Raw genomic sequence first — 12,367 nt, 5'->3', positions numbered from 1 at the left:
ACACAAAAAGCTGGGGTAACTCAGCAGGTCAGACAGCATCCCTCGAAAAAAGGTGACATTTCGGGTCACCTATTATTTTCTTTCCCCTGACTCTCAGTCTGAAGGGTCTTGACCCAAAATGTCATCTATTCCTTTTCTCCAGAGATGCTGTCTGGCCTGCTGAGTTTTTGTGTCTATCTTCTGCATGGATCAGGTATCAACTCTGGAGATCATGGATAGGCGAAGTTTCGGGTTGGGACCCTTCCTTGGGCCAGTTACATCATTCCAGCCGCTGAGCATACAAGAGTGTGTTAATGCTAAGACTAAGAACAGAAATAGGGTCAAACCTAATGCTGCATCTGTGACAACAGCAAGGCTGGCTCTATCCCAATTCAGTATCTTTAAACACTTCCTGCATTTAGAATATTTTCTGTTTAAATACATTTTCTTGCACTGCAAGATAAACTGAGCAAATTTCATAAACAACCATTTGAAAGAGGCTTAACTACTAGTCATTAGCATTCTGTCGGGTGAGGCATAACATACAAACTAAAAAGTGTAATTTTCCAACCAGCTGATCCCCGCATTGACAGGTGACATTTTGGGTCTTTAGTTACTTTCCCCTTCCAGAATTCACAAATCCCTACTCAAAAAACAGAGATGTGGAACAAAATATGCTCTTATAACCATATAACAATTACAGCACGGAAACAGGCCATCTCGACCCTTCTAGTCCGTGCCGAACACGTATTCTCCCCATGTCCCATATACCTGCGCTCAGACCATAACCCTCCATTCCTTTCTCGTCCATTTAACTATCTAATTTATTTTTAAATGATAAAAACGAACCTGCCTCCACCACCTTCACTGGAAGCTCATTCCACACAGCCACCACTCTCTGAGTAAAGAAGTTCCCCCTCATGTTACCCCTAAACTTCTGTCCCTTAATTCTCAAGTCATGTCCCCTTGTTTGCATCTTCCCTCCTCTCAGTGGGAAAAGCTTATCCACGTCAATTCTGTCTATCCCTCTCATCATTTTAAAGACCTCTATCAATTCCCCCCTTAACCTTCTGTGCTCCAAAGAATAAAGCCCTAACTTGTTCAACCTTTTTCTGTAACTGTTCAACCTTTCTCTGTAACATATGGCAGGTAAATAAATAAACACATAGTGCAAATGAAACAAGGATTTTGGCTCATTTTTATTTTTAATGAAGAACATGGAATAGAACATAGAATGGGAACATGCCTGCAATGTTTGTGTCCAACATGATGCCTAGCTAAACTAATCTCATTTGCCTGTACATGATCCATATCCCTCCACTCCCTATATATCTATGTGCCTATCTAAAAGCTTCTCAAATGCCATTAACATATCTGCCTCCACCACCACTCGTGGCAATGTGGTCCAAGCCCCCACCACTCTGTGTAAAAAATCTGCTCCGTACATTTCCATCAAACTTTCCCCCTTTCACCTTATAGCTATGCCGTCTAGTGTTGGTCATTACCACCCTGGGGAAATGGTTCTGACTGTCTACCCTATCTATGCTGCTCAAAATTGTATATACTTCCATCAAGCTCCGATGTTCTAATCCAAGTCTATCCAACCTCTCACTGTAGCTGAGACCCTCTAATCCAGGCAGCGGTCTGGTAAACCTCCTCTGTACCCTCTCCAAAGTCTCCACATCGTTCCTGTAATGGGACAATGTGGACAGAACTGCATGCAATTCCCCAAACGTGGCCTAACCAAAGTCCTTCAGAGCAGCATTGTGACTTCCTGACCATTATATTCAATGGCCCTAGCAATGAAGGCAAGCCTTCTGATCCACCCTAATTACTAGTGCTGGCAACTTCAGTGAGCTATGAACCTGGACTCCAAGATCCCTCTCTGCACATCAATGCCATTAACTACACACATTCAACTTCTCAAAGTGCAACACCTCACACTTGCTTGGGTTAAACTCCATTGCCATTTCTCTGCCTAGTTTTGCAGCTGATCGATATCCCACTGTTTCTTCTGACAGCATTCATCACTGTCTGCAACTCCTCAATGTTGGCATCCTCAGCAAACCTACTCACAAACCCATTTACATGTACAATGCGTAGGTCATTTGTATATATGACAAACAGCAGAGGTCCCAGCACTGATCCCTGCATAACTCCACTGGTCACAAACCTCCAACCAGACCGTTTACGTTCCACCACAACACTCTGTCTTCTATGACTAAGCCGGTTCTGGATCCATACAACCGAATCTTTGTGAATCCCATACATCTTCATCTTCTGGATCAGCCTACCATGAGGGTCCTTACTTAAAGTATGACTAAAATCCATGTATACAACATCCATTTCGAAGGTTACACAAAAAAGCTGGAGAAACTCAGCGGGTGCAGCAGCATCTATGGAGCGAAGGAAATAGGCAACGTTTCGGGCCGAAACCTTCTTCCCCCTTCTGAAGAAGGGGTCAATCTGTTTTGTCACCCTCTCAAGTTAGTGAGGCATGACCTGTCACACACATAACCATGCTGGCTATCCCAGGCAAGTCAATAGTGTGGGCCAACGTGATCTGAATATGGCATCATGCTGTCTGTTGGGTTGGCAGTCACAGCTGGACGTGTGAACAGATGTACGAGCACACCGCTCCCGCACTCTTCCTCTGCCAGGAAGCATCTCTTGCGAGCTGTATTGCAAGTGTCGATAATAATCTGCCTTTCAGTTCCTCTTACAGATTGTACCCAGAGCTCGGCACGCTCTGCTTTTACAGATGTTCTTAAGTCGGGTATTTCCATAAGTCGGAAAACACATAAAATCAGTCGATGTGGTATCCATACAGTACCTCCACAGTAATGTAGTGAATAGCATCAAAAGCACGGACAGAAGAGAGGGTCTTAGACAGAGCCATAACGTCAAACAACCTAATTCGTCCATCCGACCAAGTGGCCCATCTAAGTTGTTCTCATTTCCTGTGTTTGGCCCATAGCCCTTCACCCTTGTCCTAACAAATGTACTTGTCCAAGTGTCTTTTAATTGTTGTTATAATACCTGCCTCCACTACCTACTCTGGCTGCTCGTTCCACATATACACCACCATCCAAGTTGAAAAGTTGCCCCTCAGATTCCTATTAAATGTAGCAACTCTCACCTTAAACCTATGCCCTCTGGTTCTTGATTCCCCTACTGTGGGAAAAAGACTCTGTGCATTCAACCTATCTATTCCCCTCGTGATTGTATACACTTCTAAAAGATCACTCAACCTCCTGCGCTCCAAGGAATAAAGTCTGAGCCTGACTAACCTCCCCCTATAACTCAATCCCTTGACAGCATCCTTGCCAATCTTCTCTCTTTCCAGCTTAATGATAAGAACAATTACTAAAAGCGGAGTGAGAGAGTGAGGCTAGTTCTGCCGTTCATAGCAACAGGTGTATGTCCGTGTAGCGGAGTTTTGAATTTGACATAATGGAAGCTTGTTTGTAAGTGGTATCTGTACTTTGAGTGTTCATAACCCAGGGACGGCCTGGACTGAAGTGCACCACCTTGCGCTTTCACACATTAAACTCCATTTACTAAGTTTTCACCCACTCAATCTATCCATATCCTGTGCAGAATCACAATATTCTCACCACAGTAAGCCCTTCTACCTATTTTCACATCACTGGTAAACTTGGTTAGATAAGGTGTACTGGTACATTATTGTCGTATGTAAATGGAATAATGAAATAAATGCGGCACAGTGGCGCAGCGATAGAGTTGCTGTCTTATAGCAGCAGTGACTCTGGTTCAATCCTGACTATGGGTGCTGTCTGTGCAGAGTTTGTACGTTCTCTGTGACCTGCGTGGGTTTTCCCCTGAATCTCCGGTTATCTCCCACACTCCAGAGACGTACAGGTTTGTACGTTAATTGGCTTTGGTACAATTGTAAATTGTCCCTAGTGTGTGTGTAATATTATGGGCCCATCCCACTTAGGCGAATTTCTGGGTGACTATAGGCGACTGCCGCAAAATTTTTCAACATGTTGAAAATTTTTCGGCGACAGTTACGACTGTTTTTGCTGTCGTAGGTTGACATAGGTTGTCACCAGGTGTCGTAGGTGAATTCCATTAAAACTAGTCCCTGGCCGTCACCTAAAGAGATGCCTAAGTGGGACTGGCCCATTAGTGTACAGGAATCGCTGGTTGGCGTGGACTCGGTGGGCCAAAGGGCCTGTTTCCGCACTGTATCTCTAAACGGAATAAAAATCCCAATATAGTGCAATAAGCAAAACAAAGCTTGAAGTCCCAGAGTTTTGTAAATCGGTTCAGTCTGAGGACAGGTCCCGACCCAAAACATCGGCTATCCATGTCCTTCAGAGATGCTGCCTAACCCACTGAGTTATTCCAGCACATTATGTTCCATGGTTTGCTCATATCTGGACATAATCTAGGTTCCTATTTTAAATAACAGAAGCAGCAAAGTGTGACCCCACCTAGGTTCTCCTTCACGTTCCACACGTTTCATTGTGTTTCAGCAACAGCAGCAGAACCTGATGAGTCAACAGATTCAAAAGCTGCCAAGAAAATGCGTGCATGTCTAGTATTAAAATATAATCTAAGGAGTAAATGTTTTCGGCCTCCAAGCTATCAAAGAATCAATAACACACTGCCTCGGTATACATTATTTCTGAATTTGCAAGTTCCTCAGTACTTAGAAGGGTCGAATCATTAAAAAGTATCCATGAAGATGAAATTCCAGAAAAAGTTAGAAAACAGAGGGGGAAAAAAAAACCCGACACACCAGAAATTCAAAGACCAATTCACAACATGCTGTGGATTTGTTATTTATGTGTATATATATGGTCTATGCTATATAGACACACTGAACTGTTCTGTATTTCTGTTGTGCTGCAGCGAGCAAGAATGTCATTGTCCTATCTGGGACACATGACAATAAACTTTCTTGACTTGATCTGACTTGATTACTTTTGCTTTGGTAAAATTTAACTTGCAACTAATTTCCAGTCGAACCAACTACTTTGTGACGTGGGCTTTCAGGACGGTACAGTGGCACAGCCGGTAGAGCTGCTGCTTCTACACCCGGGTTTGATCCTGACCCGGTGCTATCTGTGTGTGGAGTTTGCACGTTCTCCCTGTGACCGTGTGGGTTTCCCCTTGGTGCTCCAGTTCCCCCCACATCCCAAAGGACACGCGCGTTTGTCGGCTAATTCATCTTTTTTTTTTTAATGCCGGTCATGTATAGGGAGAGGATGCAAAAGTGGAATATAGAACTAGAGTTAATGGGTAGAATGTACAAAATGGATATTAACACTGGTCTCCCTGTGATTGCGTGGGTTACCTCCGGGTGCTCTAGTTTCCTCCCATATCCCACGCTCTATTCACAAGAACAGGCCAGTCAGTACCGTGGTACAGCTGGAGGCTCATTGTACACCCAAGTTTAGGTAATTTAAACGAGACTACAAGTCAAACTCTGGAACAGTCTAATAACAGAAAGCATGCGAGTCAAGCATACTCATTAAGTAAAGCCTATCATGGCTATAACCTGAAAACCAATAATTACTTGGACAGAATCTCATCCTCTGTTTCATGCTGAATTCCACTTCAGTGAACATCAATAGAATAGAATTTCAAAAACAGAGTTCAAGATGCACCTGTTATTGGGCTTGGGCTGTTCATGCACACAGCGAGGTTGAATCTCTGAATCAGTCTGAAGAAGGGTCTCGACCCGAAACGTCGCCCATTTCCTTTTCTCCAGATATGTATGATGCAGATTGTGGACTAGAAATTCAAGCTCTTTGTGTAAGAAAGAACTGCAGATGCTGGTTTGAATCGAAGGTAGACACAAAATGCTGGAATAACTCAGCGGGTGCATCACCTCCGATTTAGATAGAATTTAGATAGAATTTATTACCACACAACCAGGGTCGGTGGAATTTTGGGTTGTCAGCAGCGGTACAATAATAAAGAACACACAACCACAATAAGAATGTAACATAAATATCCACCACAGCATTCATCACTGTGGTGGAAAGCACAAAAAAAAAAAATTTGGCCAGTCCTCCTCCATTTCCCCCCCCCGTGGACAGGACCAGAGTCCAGAGTCAGCCCAGGATCGGCTCCTCTTCACCGGAGACTGCGGCTTTAAGTTGTTGTAGGCCGCAGGCCGGCGGTCGAGATTTAAAGTCTCCGCCACAGCCAGAAGCACCGTAGACTGCAGGGCCGGCATTAAACCAGCATCTGCAGTTCTTTCTTACACAGAGCTTGAATCTCTAGTCCACAATCTACAACATATCCCAGACTTGCCCAAACTAGTGTCCAATCACCACTTTAATTAATCCAGGGCCAAATATTACTTGCTGAACAGAGAACCCGCAGCAAAGCATAATGATTTCAGGCATCCAACATCTTCTTGTGAGTAAAGAAAACTTGGAAGGGCAGCACAGTGGTGCAGCGGGTATAGCTGCTGCCTCACAGCGCCAGAGTTCAATGGGTTTGATGCTGACCCTGGGTGCTGTCTGTCTGGAGTTTTCATATGACTGCATGGGTTTCCTCCGGGTGCTCTGGTTTCCTCCCACATCCCAAAGACGAGTGGGTGTGTAGGTTCATCGGCCTAGTGTGTTGGTTGGGAGTTGATGGGAAAGTGGGATAACATGGAACTAGTGTGAACAGGCATGCTCGGTGAGCTCAGTGGGTATGAAGAAGGGCTCCGACCCGAAATATCACCAACACTTTGGGTCTACCTTCGGTGGGCTGAAGGGCCTATTTCCACGCTGTATCTCTAATCCAAACTAAACTAAACACAAGAAATAGGAGCAGGATAGGCAGGTTGCCCCGCAAGTATGTCCCGTCAACTGATACTGTATGATCATGGCTGATCGATGCTCCTGTGCATCCTCTGATCCTCTCAATTCCTCCACCTTTCATCATATTCATTGAAACTAGACCTGCATTTTTTGAATATTTTGATTACTATTATTTAAGTGCCAGAGGAATAAAATACTTGCCATTCTGTTCCAGTGGGTAAATGCACTACTTTCATCGAGCCATACAAATAGAAAGTTACTAGCTAGATTCCTGGCTTGTGCGAACTTAGCTGCAACACAGATGCTGCAACTCAACTCTGACTGCTAGAGTCAGGAAGAGAACTGGTGCCAGCCCACGTTGCCACCTCAATCACTAGCCAGTGGCTGGGGTGAATTGTGCCTTTGTTGATACCCAGACAAAGAACTAGTCTACGCATGTGCTGCTCCCCCATAGCCTTCAGGCTTTGTTACGATTCAGAAGCAAGGAACTGCAGGTGCCGGTTTACACAAAAGAACACAAAGAGCTGGAGTAACTTAGTGGGTCAGGCAGCGTCTTTAGTTTAGTTTAGTTTAGTTTAGAGATACAGAGCCCTTGCACCCACCGAGTCTGCGCCGTACAGAGAAGGCTTTCGGCCCAAGATGTCACCTATTTCTTTTCTCTCGAGATGCTGCTTGAACCGCTATGTTAACCCAGCATTTTGTGTCTAATCCACCTAGCAATTCAGCCTTTGTCCCGCCACCAACTTTATTCTCCTGCTTTCTCCCCCCTACTAAAATCAGTCTGAAGAAGGGTCCTAACCTGAAACATCGCATATCCTTTCCCTCCCCAGATGCTGCCTGACCCACTAAGTTACTCCAGCATTTTGTGATTTGGCACAGAAAGATGAAACTGCTTGGGAGGCAGCTTCCACCTTGAACTCGTAGCAAAAAGTCACTCGAAAATGCTGCTTTACACAAAAGGACCAAGGTGCTGGAGTTACTCAGCTAATCAGCCTGAAGAAGGGTCCCGCCCCAAAACGTCACCTATCCATGGTTTCCAGAGATGCCGCCTGACATGTTGAGTTACTCCAGCATCTTTAGCATCGGATCTGTCGGGCAAATGCTTCTATGGGTACGTCCACATCATGTGCTAGCAGTCTTACCAGAATGCAGTGCCCGGGCTCCAAACTCCACATGGAGTTTTCAGTGTTGACTTTGTGTGTCAGTTTTCCGTCCACGATGACTCGCTCACCCCCTGCTTCAACCACAGACACGCGTAACCGGTTGCTTTGTATGTCGACAGACACCTGTATAGGAAAACACCAAAGTTAAATGATACTGATGTCTTTCCAGCAGTACAGCACACAAACAGGCCCTTCAGCCCACAATGTGCGTGCTGAACATGATGCCAAGACCATCGCTCATCTTATTTTAGTTTAGACATACAGCGCAGAAACAGGCCCTTCGGCCCACCAAGTCTGCACCAATCCCGCACATTAACACTATCCTACACACACTAGGGCCTTTTATTTAAAAAAACATTTATACCAAGTCAATTAACCTACAAGCCTGTACGCCTTTGGTGTGTCGGAGGAAACCGAATATCTCGGAGAAAACCCAGGTGGTCACAGGGAGAACTTACAAACTCTGTACAAACAGGACCCATAGTCGGAATCGAACCCGGGTCCAAAGCTGAAGAGAGATGTGCTGGCGTTGGAGAGGGTCCAGAGGTTTACAAGAATAATCCCAGAGATGATTGGCTTAACATATGATGAGCGTTTGACAGCTCTGGGCCTGCACTCGCTGGAGTTTCGAATGATGAGGAGGGACCTCATTGAAACATACCGAACTGTGAAAGGTCTGGATTGCAAAGATGTGGAGAGGATGTTTGCACTAGTGGGAGAGTCTAGGACCAGAGGGCACAGCCTCAAGAGTAAAAATACGTACCTTTAGAAAGGAGATGAGGAGGGATTTCTTTAGCCAGAGGGTGCAAAATCTGCGGGATTTATTGCCACAGACGGCTTTGAAGGCTGCCCGGGTATTTTTAAAGCCATATGTTCTTGTGTAGGAAAGAACTGCAGTTACTGGTTTAAATCGAAGGTAGACACAAAATGCTGGAGTAACTCAGCGATTCAGCCAGCATCTCTGGAGGGAAAGAATGGATGACGTTTTGGGTCGAGGTCCTTCTTCAGACTGATGTCAGCGGAGGGGGCGGGACAAAGATAGAATGTAGTTGGAGACAGTAAGACTGGTGTGAGAACTGGGAAGGGGGAGAGGATGGATAGAGAAAGCAAGGGCTATCTGAAGTTAGAGAAGTCAATGTTCATACCGCTGGGGTGTAAACTACCCAAGCAAAATATGAGGCGCTGTTCCTCCAATTTACACTTGGCCTCGCTGACAACGGAGGAGGCCCAGGACAGAAAGGTCAGGTTGGGAATGGGAGGGGGAGTTGAAGTTCTGAGCCACCGGGAGATCAGGTAGGTCAAGACAGACTGAGCAGAGGTGTTCAGCGAAACGATCGCCGAACCTGCGCTTGGTCTCGCCGATGTAGAGAAGTTGACACCTGGAACAGCGGATACGGTAGGTGAGGTTGGAGGAGATGCAAGTGAACCTCTGCCTCACCTGGAAAAGACTGTTTGGGTCCTTGGATGGAGTTGAGGGGGTAAGTAAATGGACAGGTGTTGCATCTCCTGCAGTGCAGGGGAAAGTATCCGGGGAGATGGTAGGTTGGGTGGGAAGGGACGAGTTGACTAGGGAGTTGCGGAGGGAACTATCTCTGCGGAAAGCAGAAAGGGGTGGAGGCGGGAAGATGTGGCCAGTGTGGGATCCCATTGGAGGTGGCGAAAATGTTGGAGGTTTGTATGCTGTATGCGACGGCTGATGGGGTGAAAGGTGAGGACAAGGGGGACGCTGTCCTTGTTACGAATGGGGGGAGGGGGAGCAGGAACGGAGCTGCGGGATATAGAGGAGAGCCTAATCTGTAATGGAAGAGGGGAACCCCTGTTTCCTAAAGAATGAGGACATCTTTGATGCCCTGGTATGGAACACCTCATCCTGGGCGCAGATGCGACGTAGATATTGGGAGTAGGGGATAGAGTCTTTACAGGAAGCAGGGTGGGAAAAAGTGTCGTCAAGATAGCTATAGGAATCAGTAGGTTTGTTGGTCAATAGTCTGTTTCCTGTGAGATCTAGTTGTATATGCCACTCAGGAAAGAAGATAATTATTCCCTAAAATCACTTCTGTCTTGTCTTGAGGACATTAAGTCCTGGATGGCCTTAAACTTTCTGGGACTTAACGAAAAAAAGACAGAAGTGATTTTGTTCGGCCCTAATGGCTGCCGTGAACCTCCCTTTGTTGACTTGGGTCCACTGGCAGTGTTCGTAAAGCCAACAGTTTTAAACCTGGGTTTTATGATGGACGGTGATTTTAAATTAGATAAACAAATAGGCGCAGTGGTTAAGTCCAGCTTCTTTCACCTAAGGAAGCTGGCAAAGGTGAAGCCCATTCTCGAGCGGCAGCATTTTGAAACAGTAATCCATGCCTTTATTTCATCTCGGCTGGATTACTGTAACGCGCTCTACTCTGGAGTCTCACGAGCTTCGTTGGCTCGTCTCCAGTTGGTCCAAAATGCTGCCGCTCGCCTTTTAACCGGAACTCGAAAGAGGGAGCACATTACGCCAATTTTGGCCTCCCTTCACTGGCTCCCAGTGCACTTTCGAGTTCATTTTAAAATTCTTTTATTTGTTTTTAAATCATTGAATGGCCTCGCCCCGCCTTACCTCTCTGAGCTGCTCCACCTATATGCTCCTGCCCGGTGCCTCAGGTCAGCGGATCAGCTGCTCCTTGAGGTACCAAGGTCTAAGCGGAAGCTCAGAGGGGATAGAGCCTTTTCTGTTGCTGCCCCGGCACTCTGGAACACCTTGCCGCTGCAGATCAGACAGGCCCCTTCACTGTCCATCTTTAAATCCTCCCTAAAAACTCACTTTTATTCACTGGCTTTCGACACTGGCTGAGACATTGTTCCTGTTTTAGTGCTTTTAATGTCTTTTAATTTTTACTGTTTTTATAGTCCTGTCGTCTTAATGGTTTTAGTAGTTTGTAATAACTTTTTGTTGACTTCCCATGTACAGCACTTTGTGGTAACTGATGTTGTCTAAAAGCGCTTTATAAATAAAGTTATTATTATTATTATTATTATCTAGAAACGGTAGGGAGATGTCGGAGATGGTCCAAGTGAAATTGATACGTTCTTGATTAGTAAATGTGTCAAAAGTTAAGGAGAAAAGGCAAGAGAATGGGGTTGAGAGGAAAAGATAGATAATTAATTATTGAATGGCGGAGCAGACTTGACAGGCCGAATGGCCTCTGCTCCTATGTCTTATGAACGTACAAAATGCTGGAATAACTCCGCGGGTCAGGCACTATCTCTGGAGCACGTGGATAGGTGACGTTTTGGGTCACCTCGGTGATCATCACCCATCCATGTTCGCCAAAAGATGCCGCCTGGCCCGCTGATGTTACTCCAACAATCTGCGTCCTTTTGTGAGAACCAGTGTCTGCAGTTCCCGTTGCCACGTGAAGGGTTATGACACTCAGGATTATAATTTAGATGCCAGTGTGCCAACAGCTGAAAGAAAAAATCCCAACCAGTATTTCATGAGCGCTTGACACACCAGCCCCTCCCAAACACTAAAACTGAACAAACGAGTTCTACTAAACACATCTCACTTCAGTGGGCCATGCAGGCAATAAGATTCCACAATGGATTTGAGGATTACACATTTTCTGTTAAATGTACAAACTGTCTCCTCCAACCCACATAAAACCAGCATTAATTTAAAACGCACAAGGTCCTTTGTGGCAGGATTAACATGAAGAACGCTGCACATCAATGAATATTCAGCTGCCTGGACTGCCACAATTTGTGGGCTGTTTGCACAGTCTAATTCCACACGCACACATAACCCTGTGCTGCACTATGAAACCACAGATGTCCACTTAACAGAAACCTTCAAAGGTGATAAATGGTTTTGCCAAGAACTGTATTACATTCAGCAGATGCAGACGGAATCCAGCTTTCAGCGAGGCAATAAATGGAAACATACTGCAGCTGAATGAGAGACACCGCTGATCAAATATTTACCGAGGTGGAAGAGCAGTTTCACACACTGATGCACTCTGCAGGTCAGAGTCTGCGACCTGCAACACATTACATCATCTGACCTGCTTTATCTCAACGCAATCAATTCCCTGCAACAGGGCGTAGAACAGTAAGCACAGGAGCAGCCTTTCAGCCCAGGCCTGTGTCGACCATGAAGCCAATCTAACTGATGCCATCTGCCTGCATATAGACTGTTTCCCCCTATACCCTGCCTGTTTATGTACAGTCTAAATGCCACTACTGTATCTGCTTCTACCTGCTCGCCTGGCAATATGCTCCAGTCACTTACCACCCACTGTGTAAAATAACATGCCTTGTACGTTCCCTTTACCCCCCCCCCCCCCCTCCCCCCACCCCTCCTTCTCCATCTTATATCAGGCTGCTCAAATCCAATCAGATTTTAATACCAATTTAATACCCATTTTTCTGAAAGCATCGACCAACTGGGTATAGTTT

At 45.6% G+C, this 12,367-nt stretch overlaps 1 protein-coding gene across 1 annotated transcript in view; it reads right to left on the bottom strand.

Annotated features, from left to right (window-relative positions):
* Positions 1-12,367, bottom strand: part of nudcd3 (NudC domain containing 3) — a 35,886-nt gene that overhangs the window by 11,195 nt on the left and 12,324 nt on the right. Inside the window, exon 4 of the mRNA XM_055662055.1 lies at positions 7,913-8,056. Within this exon, the coding sequence (XP_055518030.1) occupies positions 7,913-8,056 (144 nt within the window). The remainder of the gene's footprint in view (positions 1-7,912; positions 8,057-12,367) is intronic.

Source organism: Leucoraja erinacea, chromosome 35 (genome assembly GCF_028641065.1).
Source record: "Leucoraja erinacea ecotype New England chromosome 35, Leri_hhj_1, whole genome shotgun sequence".
Classification (NCBI taxonomy): Eukaryota; Metazoa; Chordata; class Chondrichthyes; order Rajiformes; family Rajidae; genus Leucoraja; species Leucoraja erinaceus.
The sequence above is the reverse complement of the archived record's forward strand: the minus strand, read 5'-3'. Positions and strand labels throughout refer to the sequence as shown.